The sequence below is a fragment of the Musa acuminata genome, chromosome BXJ1-10 (genome assembly GCF_036884655.1).
Source record: "Musa acuminata AAA Group cultivar baxijiao chromosome BXJ1-10, Cavendish_Baxijiao_AAA, whole genome shotgun sequence".
NCBI lineage: Eukaryota > Viridiplantae > Streptophyta > Magnoliopsida > Zingiberales > Musaceae > Musa > Musa acuminata.
Window position 1 is genome coordinate 22,755,429 of NC_088336.1, and position 19,674 is coordinate 22,775,102.

Below are 19,674 nucleotides of genomic sequence, written 5' to 3' on the forward strand. Positions count from 1 at the left end.
TTGTGGTCCAAGAAATAATAAACGCAAGATCTCATGAACATGATCGAGTGATCAAATTGGTGTTGACATGATGTGGTGAGGCTGAAGAATTTGCTGCGATATATAACTAAGCATATAAGCCTTACTGGCTTGTCAAAGAGTCAACTGAGCGTGTGGAATTTGGATAAGCTTGACATCTGAATTGTTTGCGTTTATTGGAAGACGCGGACACGTTTCATGGTAAGGTTGCGTGTGGGGATGCAAACTTGGACTAAGAAACGTTTGTGCTCTCCCATCAATATAAGTTTCCAAGCAAAAGAAGCTATGTCGAACACAGATTTGACTTCGTCCATCCTAACTTGGTTGACTCGTAAATTGACGAATCGACTCGGTCAACCGACGTTATCCACACAAACACCGGCAACATTCATGACGGTGGAAGACATTGCTTTCAATTTTGAAGCGTATGTGGCGATATTTATATACACATATTAAAAAAAGGTATTAAACACGTCAGCGCGCATCCAAATCCACCACCATCACGAAACGGGGGCGGGCCCACATCAAGCAACAGCTCGTAGCCGTTGAAAGAAGGCGATCAAATAAAAATAAGACCGTGACTACAGTCACCGCCTACCGTGGTTACCGCCAGCAACAGAGTGAGCACCGGTATATCGAAGTCGATGGACGCAAAGAGGTCACGTCGGCCGTCCCCTCGCCGTCACCTAACGGGAAGCGGCCATTTAGCCGTTACGGGGCAGGTCGGGGCCCACTTCGGGTGGTCGGCCGTGCCCCCTCGTTGTCCATACTCACGGGTTGCGGCCGCGAAGTACATTGAAGGATCCATTAATCTGAAGCGTCCGGTGGACGGACACGATGGCGGCATGAACAAAATCGCACGATTTCCGAGGTGCGTATTTTTTAATTTTTCTTTTGTATTTTTATTTTATTTTATTTTATTTAAACCTTGGAGTTACCTAACTATGCCCAGTGCTGGAGATGGTGGCTGGGTCCCAGTGAGGCGGTGGGGTGGTATTAGTTGACGATGGTGCGGTGACAAGTGACTGGGCCCCAATCAACCAAGTGGCGGAGAACAATTTGGTTTGTCATCCAACCAAGGATCAGAGCACATGGTAAAGCGGTCTCGAATCGAACTCTATCTAAACTGTCATGCGGGATCCGGTGGGCGCCTGAGCCAATGGGACGAGCGCCGCGAGTGGGGTCCCACGCCGAGACCACGAGGACTACGCACGAGTTGGGATCCGGACGCCTATAGATCGGTAGGCATTCATTACAAGTGAAGCCAACGGTTTTCATGAAATAAAAAAATAATTAATTCTTCGTGTATATATATATATATATTTTTAAAAAAATTAAGTTTTAAAATTTCTCAAATAACATCTTAAGTTTGAAAATTTTTCACTGTCCTTTTTTTAAATCAAAATGATCGTTGTAACCTTTGGCCATTATTATGATTGGGTAATCCTTGCCACCCTCACGGAAGTAAATACAGATGATGTTACACAATACCTCTACGGCTAACGATAACTCTCATCATCCTTGTGGAAGTAAGGGCAGAGGCAATCCTTGCCATCCTCACACGAGTAAGAGCATAATCGACATTATATAACGTTTCTTAGATTAACGATGACAATGAGAGTTGATGGTCCAATTAGATTTGATGGGAGACCATAGAATCTCTTTGTGCCCCTTTCTTATCACATAGTCTTTTTATGTCTTATCATCATCGTCAATCATAGGTGAGGAAAAAGATAGTGACTTATCGTTAGGAAAGGGGGTTGTTGATAGGGTGGAGGCACAATTTGGACTGGGGTAGAAATTTTTGAAGATGACAATGGTAAAATTTTCTGTTTACGTCGTCAAAGACACTATATTTATATATGTGTGTGTGGCGTTAGAAATCTCCAACTCATTCAACGGAATAAAAGCTGAATGAGCTGAGAGAGAGAAAGAGAGGAGAGCTTAGAGAGAGTGGCACTGTTGAGCTGAGAGTAAAAACTTTGGTCGGAGGGAGGAGAAGCAGCGAGGCTTCACCGTCCTGTGCCCACAAACAGTATATGGATTTATGCTTAACCCATCATTTTACTCTCCCGTTTTGATTCTACGAGAGAGAGAGAGAGAGAGAGAGTTCATCGATAGGTGGTGATCTTCTTCAACACCTTTTGGATATAGTTTCTTGTAGTATTTTGATCGAGGCACGAGAAGAGAAAGAGAGAGAAAGGCGCAGGGAAAAAAAAAACCAATAGACAAAGGTTAAAGTCACCGATCAATTGATCCATGATGGTTCTTATTGTGGCCATCAGACCAAGAAGGATAACATGTTCATTTATGTGCTCTTTTAACAGATATTACATTAAGTAGATGGCTTCTATAATTTGATTTTATTTCAGGCAAGCAATTATATAACAAAAAACAAATATGAATCATGTATGTGGTAGGTTTTGTTAGCTTGCAGCTCAATATACTGTAGTCATCTAACTTGATTATAATTTTTTATCTGAAAGATAAAAGGGTTATATAATTTTATCCTTTCAAGTATAATTAGACTGATCAAATTGATATCATTGAAAATTAATAACCCATGATGAAGACTATAAAAGATTATGCTCCCATCTCATATTACCGTCTCATATGTATATGAAACTCATACGAGGGAATAAAATTATTGATGATCTATCGATTCTTGATTTTGAGATTTGATCACTCTAGTGAGAATGCATGCTTAGTTTTTGGGTTTGGAATAATTATAAATATAAATATGGATACTTGAGTCGAATCCACGATACTATTACATCGAATTTGATCGTTAATTTGATATGCTATAATTAATTTAAATTTATTTATTTTTTAAGTCTCATTGTACTTAGAATTAGATTTATAATGATGATATAATATAAAAACTATAACCTGGCATATTGTAAATTTTAGATGAATCATGGCACATTAACTAGTTTAGTTCATAAAGAACTTGATAGATTATCATAAGATCTTAGACTCGAATATCATCTTTAACATCTCTTATTTACATACAAATAAAAAATAAAAAAAAGCTCAATATTCAAGATCACCTAAAAATAACTCTGAAACCTAATTGAGTAAATGCTTAAAAGTTAATTTTTAAAATAGAAATGATCTAAAATTAGAAGAGTGAGAAGCTAATATTAGAAAAGACCACTTTTACAGTTAGAGATATCATTGATTATGATTAAAGACTCTTTTTTTTAATCATAAATAGCTTAAAAATATTTTCTAAGATTTATAGTCACATGGAACTCAATAGTCTATAATATTCATGAAATAAAATGTGTTTGAGAATTTAAATAATTAGTACAATTATATTAAATTCAGCATTCTCTCTCTATTATATTTCATAGACAATAGCATCAGTGTAATCCGCTAAAGTCGCATTAAAATATCTATTAATGAGGGAAAAAAAAAATAAACATCTCGTTAGGTTTGAGACGAGCTCGTATATTAAAGTTTGGGCCGGCTATGGTGACATTAATGAGCCATCCATGCACATGCACATGCACATGCACATGCACATGCTCATGCTGATGGCTGGTCCCCCAAAACCAAGGTACGCACCGTCGCGTCAGCCCATCTTCCATCAATCCCGTTCCATCTGGTCCCTCCAATCCCAATCAGAAGGTCCATAGAAATTGCAGGCTGGTCCCATTTCTCTCTCTCTCTCTCTTTCTTTTTTTTCTATTTACCAAATCAATTATCTCTCTCTTCGAAATGCCTTCCGTCTCCTCTGCCTTATCCTCCGGCTTGCGTCATTGTCATGCCATAATAAAAGATCGTAGTGCATCACACACACACACACACACACACATCTGAATCCGTGTAGAGCACGCACACGCTACCCCCGCTGGATCCCGTCGTTGGCCTCAGACACGAAACAGCAGCTCGACTGGTGGACCCCACCTGATTCAACTTCGCGATAATCCAATCGAATTAATGTCGCGTATAACAGAGGATTTGGGTTAATTTATGACGTGTAATTTTTAGAAAACAGGTGGTATTATTACGGCATCTTTTTTTCGGATACCTCGGAATATCTCCGATATCTTACCCGTGAACAGTAGTAAATAGCCATCACGTTTGCTTTCTTTAACCAACAACGCGGTCGCTACCCGCCTGACTTGGCTTCTTGTGATTGGAGGTGGGCCCCTATTCCCGGACGTGAGTGCGTCCGGTTACAAAACAGGTAGCCGAGACTAAGGGGTGTCGGGAAACAATCTTTTGGTCGTGTTTATCCGTGGCGGGATTTTATCTCTTCGAATCACCGCATCGGAGACAGCCACGTGGCGGAAGGTGCACGCAAGCTTGCGGGCGCGAAGCCTCGCCTTTCCGCAAGCTTAACGTGACATCACCTAAATGACTATAATGCCCTGTGGGATTGGGGTAAGTACCGGGGTTTCCGGGGAGTAGGGTGGGGACACCTCCCTGTTGCGGGCGACTGCCATCATGGCGATTGCATGAAAATAGAGGGGGAGTACTAGGGCGGTTTGGTCAATAAGTAATAGCAACGCTGTCCTGTGATAGGTAATCTTGAGCGTCCGTTGTACACGTGATCGTTCAGTGGACGGTCCTGATGGTTCGTTCGATGGAGGCGTCCATGGGACGCCGAAAGAATCGGTGGGACACCGTGGCATATCTTCCGTGTGAGACGATAACGGCGCAGCATCGCCGTCTCGTCTCCGTCTGTCTCTGTCTCTCATTTTTTCTTATCCCCACCAACTCCAAATTCCGCCGAACCCCTCGCCACCGCGGTCCGGTCCTCCGCCCTCTCTCCCTACCGCCTCAATCTCCGCCTCGCCCTGCTCTGTCTCGTTAACCCTACATTAGCGAAGCCTTTCCTCGTGTTATTTTTTGTTCTCCTCTTCCTCGGGTTTCTCTTCGACGCCTCCTTCCTCCGTCGCCGGCGGAGGCAGCGGCGGATCGCCGCCGACACCGGCGCCTGCTTCCGGAAACCGCCGAGAGCTCGGCGTGCTCGGGATCGGCGAGCCAAATTCTTAACAAGGCGACACAGAGGAGAAGGAGAGGGGAGGGAGGGAGTGAGCCTGGGGTAAAATAATATTCGAATGCGGCGGTGGTGAGACGGAGCTCTCGTTTTGCTTGCATTGGAGGGGAAAGGGTGGAGGTTGGGGAAAGGTAGGGGCATCCATGGGTGGGGGTTGGACGCTCGCGCACGGCACGGATTCCGAGGGGATCCCTTCGCGGAATTCTCTTCCTTCTTCGATCGCCACCTCCTCCTCCTCCTCCTTCTTGCCTTATGGCGTAATCCATTCCTCCGCGGGTTGCTTCTTTTAAATTACGGCTCGCTCCAGCTCATCTTGTGCCTTCTCCGCAGGCTGTCGGTGAACGGGAGGGGGAAAGGACGTCGATCCGGTGAGGTTTCCTTGACTTAGCCATGTATTTTCGTACCTTCTTCTGGGTTTTGGTCGGAATTCTGGTGTTAATCTACGATTTGGTTGTGATCGCTGTGGAAACGTTGGATGTTGAGGTCAGGGATGGGATCCAGGCTTGATTTCGGTCTACTTGAATTCGACCGGATCTTTCTTAATTACCGATGATCTCCTATTCTTTTTGACGTTTCGGACTTAGTTCTTACAGTTTGGTTTCTCAGTGATCTCGTGACCGAATATATTATTTTGAATTTTATTACTACTATTATCGTCTTCTTTTTTGCTTTCAGATCTTTTCAGCGCCAAAAACTTAAAAAAACAAAGTTTGACCCTTCTTTCTTCGATTCTCGAGTACAACTTTTATTTCTTAAAAATGTCTGCAGAAATAGCAGAAGAATTTGAGTCATGATAATTTCCCCTTTTTGTTTTCCTCTCTTCTTTACATTTGGTTTCTCTTTAAAGCCTTCATTACCCAATGGTCGCTTGATCTTGTTTTGTCTTTGCGCAGCGGAGGAGAGTTTCCTTTGACTGAGGGTAGCTAGCGTCATTGGAAGTTTGTTGCTGGAGTAAAGTTTAGTCTTTGTTCGGGTGCTGCAAGATGCCGACCAGAATAATGGATCAGAGTCGCCTGTCCCCATTCGTCCGGAATTCGGAGGCCTCTTCCTTCTTCTCCGAGGAGCTACGCTTTCCTACGGAGGTAAGATTTTTAGCTTTCCAGGGTGTCAATGGACCTCGCTCTTTGAGAAAAGAAGTTCGTTTTTTATCAGTCACTGTACTCTCTTATTCTCTATTTTGTTAAATTCTTGGTTCTTGTTGTTAATAAGCTCTTTTTGTAAGTGATGCTGATGGCACCTCCTACCTTTTGCTCTAAGTATTTTTCATCTGAAAGAACATTATTCTCAGGCGAAACCAAAATAATATCTAATGCATGTCTTTTTGCTAATCTTTTCTTGATTACAGAGGCAAGTTGGATTTTGGAAACCTGAGTCAGTGCCTGATCACCATGGTGAGCATAACATTTTGGTGGAGCCTGGGATTTTTTTGTTTGATATTACTACCATTCTTTGCTTTTGTCAAACTTGGAGTTTTTATGTGACCCTATGCAACGAACCTCCAAACATTCTTAATTTGTTGGGCTCAATGTACATTTTGGAAAGTTGTTATTACATCTCTACAAAGATAATTCTTAAAGTGAGCAGGGACTTATTTATGTTGATGGAGAATGTATCCACCTGTAAGAAGCTAAATCCTGCATAGTTCATTGATCGCCAATGGTTTTAGTCGGCTTTGCTCCTTTTCTTCAGTTAAACAAAAGTTCAACTGTGAGCTACTAATGGGAATTTGAACTGTTGGGTCCGTTTAGACTGGGTATTCTACTCATCTGGGTTGGTTAGAATTAGATGATAAACGATAATTGTCGCTTAGGAAGCTTTCATAATAGAAAAACTTTATTGAAAGGCATTTGCATGAAATCAGCAGGCTGAGTTGGTAATTCATAAGTTCATGAACAGTGTCTGTGTGTTGCTAGGTTGTTCCTGAATTCTGTTCAATCTTAATGGAGGAATATATTTGCTCCCCTTTGTCATCTTGGGCAGTCAAGGGCTTTAGTGTGTTGGTGTTTATCCTCTGCAGGAACGCAGGAATTGACGTTGGTGTCAAGAAATCAGTCAGTTTCTTCTTCTCCACTTAATAAGTTTCATATGCCGGGAGCAGACTCTGCGGAAGGTCTGGGACAGTGGGAGTCCCACATGGTCAAGGAGCAGAAAGATAAGTTTAATCTTGAACATCAGCTGGAGCCAGAGACGATAACTGGCATGTCAACAACTTTGTGGAAGGCCGATGACCATGATTCTACTTTCCGATCTGATCTGTTAAGTCAATCTGCTTCTTCAATTATGGAATCAAAAGATCAAAGTGGATGCCTTTATGAGAATGGTCTTTTCTCAAGCACTTTATCAGATATATTTGCAAAAAAATGTATGTTTTCTTCTTTCACTCTTATGTTTCATAAACTATTCTTTTCTAAGAGGACTAATTTCTCATAGATTCTTGACATTGCACTTCACATATGACTGTTTGCTCTTACAGAATTTTTGCTTGCTTATCGTACTCAAAAAGTTAACTTTCTTATCATTTTGATGGGGCAGTGAGATTGTCATCAAGTAATGTTGTTTTCTGTACGTCTGTCGATGAAAATCACTTTAACTTAGGGGAAGATGAGCCTTTTGAATCAATGGAGGAAATTGAAGCTCAGACAATTGGAAATCTTCTCCCTGATGATGATGACTTGCTATCTGGTGTTATTGATGATCTTGGATTTGTTGCTCGACCAAATAGTGGAGATGAAATTGATGATGACATATTCTACAGTGGGGGAGGTATGGAACTGGAGCCCGATGATGATACTAATGTGAGCAAAGGTCTAGAATTTGTTGGTGGAGGAGCATCTAATGGTCAGCAAGTGGGACCGAATGGCACAATTGCCGGTGAACACCCTTTTGGCGAACATCCTTCAAGAACGCTTTTTGTTAGAAACATTAATAGCAATGTTGAGGATGCTGAGTTAAGGGTCCTTTTTGAGGTACTTAAACCTTATGATTTTTATTTTGATGTTGACAATTGTTTTATTTTTGTTGGGCAAAACCTTTAAGCAGTTCTAAGTATGTAATGAATATGTGCAGTCATGAATCTAGCAAGTCCTGATTGTATTCTTCTGGAAATGTGCAGCAATATGGTGACATAAGGACAATATATACTGCCTGCAAACATCGAGGTTTTGTTATGATATCTTATTATGACATAAGAGCGGCACGAAATGCAATGAAAGCACTTCAAAACAAGCCATTGAGGCGTCGGAAGCTGGATATCCACTTTTCAATTCCAAAGGTAATCATGCACTATTTAGTTTGTTATTGTTGTAGTGGTAGCAGTATTGATTGAGAGTAATATAAATAAAGCAATTGTTTTGTTGCTTGTTTAAGCAAATTGTCTCTTGAGTAATATAAATTGGATACCTCTTAGGCGGATTCAATGTAACTATCGGAAGAAACTTTTTCTGAATACTTGGAAGTAATGGGGATGTGTCACAAGGCACGCAAGTAGGTGGTGTCAATTTCAATGTGTTTTAGAAGCAATATAGAAATTAGAAAAGAATGTTACAGAATGATAGTTGCTCCACCACAATCTTCTTCAAGCCCAGTTGATTATAAGTTCTGACATATCCGGAAAGAATTAGGAGAACCCTGAATATACTATGGCCAACAATATTGGTAGCAGATGATGACAATGACAGTTTTGATATCTGCTGCTTTCAAATTGGTAAAATTTGAGCTTAACTTTATGCATTTATTTGTTAATTTAATAATCGACTTTGATGGATGCCTACCATGTGACTGCTCATGAAGAATATATGCATACCTGTTCTTAATATGAGCATTTTCTTTTCTGGCTTACATGGACAAATGCACAATGCATTTATTTGGATACTTACATGTTCATCTGCTATTCTTCGAAAGTTGTTACAGAAGCAGTGACGTGACTATCCTATCTTACTGAAGCTTTGTTCCATATTTGTTAGAACAATTATTCATTCATATCAACTGTCTACAACATGTCTATGGACTTGATATTCTTGTTTATTTGTTCACAATTCTGTTTATTAGGACAATCCATCAGAGAAAGACATAAACCAGGGGACACTTGTGGTATTCAACCTTGATTTGTCTGTTTCAAATGATGATCTTCGTCAGATTTTTGGCCCTTATGGTGAAATAAAAGAGGTGACAGTTTTATGCTTCTTTCATGTATTTTTAATGTTATACTGAAATATATTGATGCTAAACATGAGTTTTAACTCCCAGATACGTGAGACTCCTCATAGGCGCCATCATAAATTTATTGAGTTCTATGATGTTAGAGCTGCCGAAGCTGCTCTTCGTGCTTTAAACAGGAGCGATATTGCAGGCAAGAAAATTAAGCTTGAGCCTAGCCGTCCTGGAGGTGCAAGACGGTGGGTACTATCCAAGCAAACCCATTTTTCTAATCTTTTCATATACAATCCTCTAGCAGCTTAAAGCAATAGTCTCATCAAGTTCTGTGACAAATATATTTATAATGTGGTATATATATTTTCTTCTTGAGCTTAAAGCTATATCTGTTTAGTTTGTGTGAGTTTTGTGTGCGGAATAAACAAAATTGGTTTGTAAGAGAGCCTAACATCCAGAAAACAAAAAAAATATTTGTCACATTGGGTCCATATAACTACTAGCTGAATCGGATTTACTGTAGATATGTTATCATTAGAAGATACTGATAAGAATTTTGATTGTATACTGTCATTTATTTGCTACACCAAATGCAAATAATAAAAAAACGAAGGCCTTGGTCTTTATATTTCAGTTGGTACTATACCCTTTTTAACGAATGAAGTAATATTCATGGTTTCATGTTTGGATTTGAGCTAAGGTTTTGACACCATGCCATCAACTTCTTTAACTTTGATATTCTTTGTGTGATTGAAAAAAAAGGATAAATCTGCATGGTTTTGGTACTACGTTGCAGCTTAACGGAATTAATTTGCCAAGCTGTTAGATGAGTTATCTACTTATATGATTATGGATGAGAAGCCTGAGATGGAAAAAGATGCAAATGTCCAGAGTCATCATCTGCTTCAGGATTTCCATGCAGACTGTTATCATCAGTGGTAACTCTGCTTCATGGGCTTTTCTTTGGTTTAGCTTGTGTGGTTATGGCAGCTCTGCAAGCCATATATCAGAGCTTAGCATATACTATATTTGGTTATTAAAGAAAATAATTGTCTCATTGCAATGAAATCACAACTTCAGTAATCCGTAACAAATCATCCCTGATTTTGAATTCTTAGAACTCAAATTTCTTTTTGAACTTGAGTTCCACACAAGTGTCTGTTCACCTGGAAGTCAAGTTCCCGGAACTTAAGATCCCCAGTTAGTTCTTGTGGCATAAGTTGTGGTGGACCTTGGCATGATTTAATTTGATAAGTTCAGTGTTTGAATTTGATGTTGTTGAAGTTGAATTGATCATATTGATCAGAATAGGTGTATCCAATATACTCAGTCAAGACGGATCATGCAAGAATTTAGTTTTAGTTGGTCTTCATTGTACTAGATGAATTTAACTGAAAGTAAATTGGGTTGGTCCAACAAACCGCATCAGTACATTAAGTTTTTTGGCAAAAACTAAGAAGACATTCCTAATGCTTGTTTATATGCATAAATATGTTTAAGTCATATGTGTTTTCCTTTTATGCTTCTGTATTGGTTGTCTTTCATCTTTTATTAGTTCTTTTTATGTTTACCTAGGTAAATTTTGTTTTCCTTTGTGGATTATCCATGGGTGACATATTTCTTGAACCAGCAGCTTGATGCAGCAGTTTTCTCCCGAGTTGGAGCTGGAAGAATCAAATGGATGGAAGCACAGCCCCAGTCACTCTCCATCTGGATGTTTTGGTACTCTTCTTTGTGCCTTTTCTTATTTCAGATAACCATGATATTTTCTTTGCATTTCTCGGGTCATCTTATGCCTATGGCTTGCATTGCCTGAACAAGTGTCTTCTTTTTTCCCCTTTTTTTTAAGGATCTGCCTCTCTTGGAGCAATTACACCCAATGGCCTTGAAAATGGAGGAATCCAGAGCCTACATGCAGCTGTCTGTACAACAAATAACCCATTTATGGAGACCACACACCATGGAATCTCTTCCAGTGTGCCTCAGAATTTATCATCTGCTGTGAGAGTTGCATCGGTAGGAAGTCACAGTAATCAAGCTGCCCATGCTGATCTTAGCAATTCTCTAAACCAGATGAATTTTGGATTCCAAGGCATGCCTAGTTTCCATCCTCACTCACTTCCAGATTTTCAAAATGGAGTCACGAGCGGCCTTCCTTACAAATCATCAAACCCAGTATCAGCTATGGGTACCAAAATCAACTCCAGACCTGCTGAAGGAACAGATAACAGGCATCTTCACAAAGTAGACTCTGGTAGCTTTAACAGCCATTATTTTGACAACAGCGAAGGTTGTAAGTGCGATAGAACAATTTTTTTTTTTCTTAATGCAGTTATTCTTTCTCAATTGCAAATGTGAATTTTGTATAGGAGTGCTGTTGGCTTTAGTTAGCAGTGATTTAGGTGTAAAATGACATTTAATCTGGTAGTGTTCTGATAGTAGCAAGCTATCAAATTGTTGAATTTTATGTTTGTGATTTCTTTCCTAAACTTAGGTTTTTCATGATCTATTTCCTTTTACCTTTTCCTTGGTCTTTCTAACACATGACCTGCTTACAGCTATTGGAGTTCCTGGAAATGGAAGCTGCCCTCTTCATGGACATTCATATATATGGAATAATTCAAATTCATTCCACCAGGAGCCTCCTAGACACATGTTGTGGTCAAGTTTGTCGTCATTCATGAACAATATTCCTGCTCATGCTCCATCTCAGATGAATGGACTTTCAAGAGCACCATCTCATATGCTGAATACAGTTCTACCTCTACACCATGTTGGTTCAGCACCTCAAGTCAATCCATCACTTTGGGACAGGCGACATGGCTATGCTGGTGATTTTACAGATCCACATGCTTTTCATCCAGGATCTGTTGGAAGCATGAGCTTTTCCGACAGCCCTCAGTTGCACCCACTAGAACTTGCTTCTCGTGGCATCTTCCCTCGTGCTAGTGGAAACTGTATAGGCCCTTCTGTTTCTCCTGCACATGTTGGGATTCCTTCACCTCAGCAAAGGTGCCAGATATTCAATGGTAGGAACCCTATTATTACCATGCCTGGTGCACTCGATGGTCCTAATGATCGGATGAAGAGCCGAAGAAATGATGCAAATTCTGGTCAGGCTGATAACAAAAAGCTGTATGAACTTGATATTGAACGCATTATACGTGGGGAAGACTCTCGTACAACACTTATGATTAAAAACATCCCTAACAAGTAAGTTTGTTAGACCTAAAGACTTATAATTCCTACCAAAGCAGTCCTCATTACCAATATGAATACAAAGTGAACAAATTTAACCTGGTTTACAGGTACACGTCAAAGATGCTGCTGGCTGCAATTGATGAAAATCATCGAGGAACTTATGATTTCATCTATTTGCCCATTGATTTTAAGGTAATCGCACGACCCCTTGTAAATTGTCACTCTTGTGGATTTTCACTCCTCTTATTGGTTCACTTAATTGGATGTGTTCTTCTTCTCTTTTCTCAGAACAAGTGTAATGTCGGCTATGCATTTATAAACATGACCAAACCTCAGCATATCATTCCATTCTATCAGGTTGGTCGATCACCTCAGATAAATTTTAACGTAGAGAACTATTTGTTGAATCTCATGTTTCTGGTGCTTCCTATTGGATACCAGTGCATTCTTGACATATATTTTTTATTTGCATGATATTTATTGTTTACTGATGTCAGTGTTAGTTTAGATTTATTGTAACACTATCAATTCAGTTTCTTTTTATTCCATGATAAAGATGCTAAAGATAGGAAGTGTGATTCTCTGCAGTCATTTAATGGCAAGAAATGGGAGAAATTTAACAGTGAAAAAGTTGCTTCGCTTGCATATGCTAGAATCCAGGGGAAAGCTGCTCTTATCGCACATTTCCAGAATTCTAGTCTGATGAATGAAGATAAACGCTGCCGTCCTATCCTTTTCCATTCAGATGGACCGAATGCAGGGGATCAGGTACGACGAGATCAAAGTCTTTTATTTTCCTTTTCATTAAGTTCAGTTTTTCATGGTGATTTATCATGTATGTTTCCAAGAAAGCTTCAAGTTTGGTATAGTTGCCTTGAGCTTCAAAGTATCCTGAAATTTTTTTCGTTATTCATACTTCTGCAAAATTTTGTTTCTCACCTAGCTCAAGTGCTATCATGATTGATGTTCTTCCGACTTTAGTTGATAATGCATGTGGATCATCAGTATTCAGTACAACCTCTTGACCATGTTGCTTATAGCAAGTGATCTTCAGTTTATATGGTCATCTAAGAATTGCATGTTATACTTGTTTGAATTAACCATTGATTGCAAAGTGCTCAACTTGGTTCACAAGCCATGAAAGACCAAGTGGGTTCTCTGTGGCTACCTAGTAAATCATACTATAAACATGTACCAACCAGCCTAGCCACAGTAACAAGTAAATTCTTGTTCCATGTTTTGTATATCAGGGTTTCATCCAAATGTAATGATTCAAGATTCTTTGCTTGATATAGTCATGACATTTATGGATTGTTTCTTCACTATTGCATCATTGGATCTCTATACTGATCATTCTGGTTTCTGCATTATTGTGAACTAGAATCTTTTGCTGGGTCATTTTCTTGGGACAGGATTTTTGTTTGAGTACTTAACATATTTACTGGATCTTCTTCGACAGGAGCCCTTTCCTATGGGGGTTAACATCAGGTCCAGGTCTGGCAGATCAAGGATTGTGAGTGGCAGCGAAGAGAACCACCAAGGAAGTCCATCCACTTCTGCAAATGTAGAAGCTTCTCGCGACGCAGCTGGCTCTCCTCCAGGTTCTATAAAGGACTTGGAGTGACCCATACTACTTATCCTGGTGCACTAACTATGAGGAGCAGACACATAACACAACCTCATCTTCTGCTCCCCTTCCTTACTTTTCTTCATACTGCTGATAAATAGAGAGTCTGCAACCATAACTTTGATTTCCAGCCCTTAGTTTTGCGTCTGTGTCACTGAGTGAGAGTGCTTCTAGTTTTCCTGGTTCATGTAAGCAGTAACTGAAGTCGCAAAGGTCAACTGCGCAGGGAGAACTTTAAGATTTTGGATGGCCGCGAGAGGAGCAAACAATGTACAGAAGCTCCAGAGTGACAGGATAACATGACTTTGTGCGATGCGGTTCGAGAAGGTCTTCTCTGCGTTTCATCTCCTGGCCTTTTCTTCCTCTGGTTTTCTTGTGCTTGTCCGAGTTTGGAGACACCCTCTTTTGGTTTGGGTTCTTCTGTTCTGTTATTTTTGAAGCTGGGCTGGTCGAATGATTCACGGGAGCTCTGCCTGTCATGATATCGAGTCTGTATGCCTGCTATAAACAACCGTGTGGCATGAATTTTGAAGTGATCTGATTTTTGTTGTCTATTACAATTGCTTCTGAGACTCCGTTTTCTTTTTGAGTGTTTGTTTATAATGCTTGTGGTTGATGAACTTAGACGTAACGATTTCTTTTTGAGTGTTTGTTTATAATGCTTGTGGCTGATGAACTTAGACGTAACGATTTCTTCGCATTGATTTGAGATGAACATATAACCTTCTGTCAAGATCTCTAGGGTTATTGTGAAAGAGATCGTAGTATAAAATTATAAATTAGGTCCAAACATTGAATACATGACTTGCAGAAACATCTTTCCGAGTACCGTAATTGAGAGCATATTCATTAATATAACACAAGATGTCACAATATTCTTCAATATTTTCCCGTGCCCCAATTAGGAAACACTGACTATATCAACGGAACAACAAAATATCACCGATGTGGTCTCTGCAGCCAAATGCTTTGCAGCTCCAAATGGAGACCGATAAAAATTTTCAGAAGCTGTTATCACAAAACGCTTCAATAGAAAGATCATGCTCAAGATCGTTAAATGGGCTAGAAATCCCGAGACATCTATAAGCGATTAACAGGTTGGTCATCGCCTCCATTTTTATTTGATGTAGCTAGCAACATGGGGTTGCATTTGGGGAATAATAGCTTTAGGCGAAAAGCATCGACGCCATTCAAATAGTATCTGAACAGCCTTTTCGCCCTGATAAACCCTAGGCGGCCATATAATGCAAGGGCTCCCTTGTTTGTCACTTCGGCTTCCAGTGTTACCTGCACATGATCGTACATTATTCACATGTCAGCCTGATGATGCTCCCCGGTGCAGAAAACACAGCTGAGTATAAAGATTAATTCATCCACTTCCGCCAGAAGTAGAAATACATCAGAATATTGATTTTTACACAACAAGAATTGAAAAGATTAAAAGTCATAAACTAGAGCAGAAAGCACATTAAAGCAAGTTTTGGGCCATAATAACAATAACAGCATACCTTATTCGATCTATTACTTTACAGAGAATAGCTTCTAGAAGCAAATATCTGAAAATTGTGCTGCAGCTGATGTGCAGCATTCATCTATTTAAACAATTTTACATGAATAATAACAGTATTTTCAACAAGCTTACTTGAAGATGCAAATAAAAGAGTTCCGAATTTGGGTGACAATTAGACAAGGGCAGAACCTATGCTTCCTAGTAAAGCGAGCCACGCAAAAATGAATTCTAGCTGTAGTGCTGGATCGCACAACCTCTTACAGTATAAAATGTGGTTGATCAATGCAGGCTTACTTACAATCTTCTAAGCATTCAACAGTCTTGTCACCAAAGAAATTACTCCAACACAAAGAGTCATTAAAACATCAGGTGTATTACTTAAAACCCAAGAAAAAGATCTTGAGAACAAAAGAGTAATGCACATAAATATTTTGCAGCATGAAATCGAAGTGGCGCAGAACTATCACACATAATATAAGGTAGTCAAAACACATTCCAATTTTTTTATAGAATTTCATAACATACTGTTTCTATCATGGTTAAAGCAATTTACCTCTTGACATCCGGATTCCATCATCACCCGGATAGATCTAGTAACAAGTTCTGTTGCTGCGGTGTCAAAATTTGTATAATAAGTTGCAGCATAACATATTCACCAAAGGATGGTAACGTAGACAACAAAAACAGACAGAAAATATTGTTAAGTAAGCAAGACTAGTGTCAGTTTCAAAGAATGAAGGATAACATCATCTGGTCATTCAACTTTACAAGATCCAAAGGAGAAAATCATCTGATTCCTCAAAGGTCAAATCATATGCATGCTTTATAGAACTTAAGATGAAATAGGAAACTGTATATTCAAGACACATTGACTCCTAGGGTGACTAGCATGCTCCTACAATGCTTTTGGTATAACCCTATCACCATCTTCTTCCACAAGCACCTTTAAACATGCCAAGGCAACATTAGCTAGTATGATCCATATGGGCACCAGCCACAGCCAACAACATTATCTGATGCTAACTAACAGGCTGCCGCACCAATAAGCTTAGTGTAGTTACCAACAGGAACAGCAGGAAATATGCATGTCAAGCACCACAACAAAATGTCAGCACAGAAAACAGGCAGGCTAATGATGAATTTCTCTGAGGTTTAGCAGTGGTGACCCTGACAAATTGGCTTTTCAGAGCCGATCAGTTCTTCAATTGCATGACAATACCAAGGAACCAAAACTGCACTACCAGCTTTCTAACTAAATGACTAAGCATGCCAGTGATGCACTCGGGGAACGCACTTAACCAAAATTTTCAATGGTGGAGATGATGTGGTTCGGTCCTTCAAGGATGATGAGGTACATGGCAACTCTTTAGGAGTAGTCCGAATTGCAGCGGGATGGGTCAAAATGTCAATCATATTAGATATGAGTTCCATGTTTGATCTAGGGGAAAGTGGCAGGCTCATATCTAGGCATCCTAGCTTTAGGAGAAGCCAAACAGGCTGAAAACTCTTGGGTGTTCCGCCAGGGCAAAAATTGGGTTGACAGTAACATTATTTCAGGACCATTTGGTCTTATCAGACTACAGTGATGATATTTAGGCGATAGAAGTCTATATAAAAGGGATTCTAAGACTACTAAATAACATCTTTAGAACTTGTCCTATATTTTCCAACAAATTATTTCAGCAATAAATCCATAACTTAAGTTAGATTAATCTCGAGATGGCTTCTTCTGTTCCTCAAACCAGAGAAGTGCAGTTTAGGATGTCTTAGGCTCTTAATTTCATTAATGATGCCTTCAAGCACTCTGATGCCATATCATAACATGAGAGTGCGTCCCCTTTCCATCACCAACCAAGAAACACATCAAAGTTTCTTAAAATCAATGTCTACGATTGGTTTTCGCTATACAGTAGCAGACACCAAATGAACAACCTAAATATATTCACCAGAGTTTGCACCTTTTTCATCTAAATCAGGCCATAATCAATAGCAAAACGTTACTAAACATCTGAAAAGTGTCAGTTTATGGTTGTTTTACCGATGCCCCTGCCCCTGTAGGGCTCGATGACGACCAGCATCCCGATGTATCCCCGTGAGATGTTCCGATGATGCCCCATCTTGCACACCACCGTCCCGACGCACTTCTCCTCGTGGAACGCCTGCATTTCGCCGTAAAACCAAAAATAAAAATCATCCCTAATTCGTCGCAAAAAACGGCGGAGAAACCCTAACGACAAGCAAAAGAAAGACAGATTTTCGCAAGTACGAGGAAGGTGAGGTTGGGCCAGAGGTAGACGAAGTAGCGGTAGGTGAAGATGGAGTAGGGCTCGCTGAGCTCGCGGTCGACGAGTCCCATGATGAGCGGCAGGTGGTGCTCACCACCATATCTCACGTACTCGATCTCCGACGGCGATAACTCCGTCATCGCCTCGTTTCCAAATATTCCTCTAATCTAATCGACCGTACTTTATCGACCAATGATGAAGCAGACCAAGTCCAAACCGGCCCGCTCGCCGACTCGGCCGCACTTAGCTCGAACCGGTTCGGATCAGATGAACCGGGCTTGGACAAAGACGGCATGAACTCGTAAAGAAGCACAACTTCTTATTCTACAGTTAAACGTATTGTGTATAAGTCGCACATCAGAAATATTCAACGAGAAAATGTTTACAGCTAATACAACAACTTGGCTCTATTTTGCAGCATATCAATGTCGTCTTGCTTAACGTCTTGTCTTCGACGTTTTTGATGTGATTTATGGGTTCACCGTCACCCGTTCTCTTTGCCTGTGGTTATAATAACTAAGAATATAGAACACAAAGTCACCGACCACTTCCTTCAAGTATGCCTTAATAAGGGGCATGCATGAAGATGCATGTATGTCGACATGTTGCATGCGTCAAGTGCGGGTCTCAATTAAGAAAAGACATTCTAACCATGTTATCATGTACAGTGCAGAACTGTGGAGTTGCAGAGGATATCTATCGACTTGTCCACAAGCAAAGATTAAGTAACTGTAGTTGAAACAAGACCCATGCCAACTTTCACAGTGCGAAGATGAGTCATGAGAGAGAGAAGTGACAGCATACAAAGGGCCATCCCAAGGTGGGAGGAACAGGAAGGTGCATAGGAGTCCAATGGATGTGATCCTTCCATCTCCAGCGCATGGTTCCAAAGACCGGTGATAAGGTCAGAAGTATGGACCATCATAATTCAAGCTTCGTGCCCATGCTTCATGCATCTGTCATGTGTCCCGAGAGTCAAGAATCTGGTCAAAGTTTCTGAAACAAGACATGAAGCATGGCATAGCTGTTGATTTCGGGTGAATGATGTCATCTTGAAAACCATCTTGGAATAGATCATGCCAAACTTAGGCAAAGACAAAAAATAGCTCAACATTTGACTACAGAAAAGGAACACAAACTATTTATCTCACTTTCCCGAGCAACACATAGTCGAAACTTGTACGAGTCCAAAGATATCTTTGCTTGAAAAGATGTTCAATATCCAAGAAGTTATTTCCAAGAGGAGTTCGGCTGGGATGGAACTCTTTTTTGTCTCACAGGGGAGGAAGCCAAAAACCCATGCATGGGACTTGGGGTTTAGGCTACGTGTCTTCTGGGAAGAAGGAAAAGTGGAAGCATAGGATTCATATCAAACGTTTATAGGAGCCAAGAAATCAAGCGATGGAACCTCCGACACAGCAAGAGGAAGAGAAGAGAGTGGGAAAAGACCAAATCAATGGTATAGTTTTGTGGCGGAAAGCATTCTCCGGACGCAAAGGAAACCCAACAAAAGCCGAAAGAAACAAAGACAGACACGGCACGAGGCAAGTTTGGCATTCAAAGCCAAACATATATAATGCATACATGTATATACTTTGGATAAAAGCAAAGTTGGTAAGGTGCCACAAGCATCCAAGTTTGTCATTTCCCTCTTCTTTTAGATTTGCTCCAAAGCTTTTTAGTTTACCCAGTCAAATGCCTGATGGAGATTTCTTGGGATGATTTATTCAAGCTGACATGTTAGAAACAAATGACACTTCCCAAACTTCTCTTCTTTGGATTTGATCTGATCCTGGTGAGCTTTGGCCATCTTAGTGTTCTTCTACCTAAACATTAATCACCTGCGATCATGGCATGCATTTGACTGCTTTTT

At 40.3% G+C, this 19,674-nt stretch overlaps 2 protein-coding genes across 8 annotated transcripts; one reads left to right on the forward strand and one right to left on the reverse strand.

Annotated features, from left to right (window-relative positions):
- Positions 1 to 4,706: 4,706 nt before the first annotated feature.
- Positions 4,707 to 14,560, forward strand: LOC135583049 (protein MEI2-like 4). 7 transcript variants are annotated; one of them, XM_065086614.1, is made up of 15 exons: positions 4,707 to 5,397; positions 5,923 to 6,111; positions 6,375 to 6,420; positions 7,023 to 7,391; positions 7,562 to 7,995; positions 8,142 to 8,300; positions 9,077 to 9,193; positions 9,275 to 9,423; positions 10,809 to 10,900; positions 11,028 to 11,471; positions 11,737 to 12,391; positions 12,487 to 12,571; positions 12,668 to 12,736; positions 12,968 to 13,147; positions 13,839 to 14,560. In XM_065086614.1, exons 2-15 carry the CDS (start codon positions 6,013 to 6,015, stop codon positions 14,001 to 14,003), a joined length of 3,063 nt encoding a protein of 1,020 aa, XP_064942686.1. In that variant the 5' UTR covers positions 4,707 to 5,397; positions 5,923 to 6,012; the 3' UTR covers positions 14,004 to 14,560. The 7 variants fall into 7 exon arrangements, with proteins under 7 accessions (XP_064942686.1, XP_064942688.1, XP_064942690.1 ...); XM_065086616.1 differs by having other exon boundaries at positions 11,028 to 11,468; XM_065086618.1 differs by having other exon boundaries at positions 7,625 to 7,995.
- Positions 14,561 to 14,832: 272 nt separating this feature from the next.
- Positions 14,833 to 17,970, reverse strand: LOC104000655 (N-alpha-acetyltransferase MAK3-like). Its single transcript, XM_065086620.1, has 4 exons — positions 17,783 to 17,970; positions 17,555 to 17,675; positions 16,070 to 16,125; positions 14,833 to 15,293 (listed from the first exon to the last, which is right to left on the reverse strand). The coding sequence occupies exons 1-4, from the start codon at positions 17,939 to 17,941 to the stop codon at positions 15,087 to 15,089; spliced, it is 543 nt and encodes a 180-aa protein (XP_064942692.1). The 5' UTR covers positions 17,942 to 17,970; the 3' UTR covers positions 14,833 to 15,086.
- Positions 17,971 to 19,674: the final 1,704 nt, after the last annotated feature.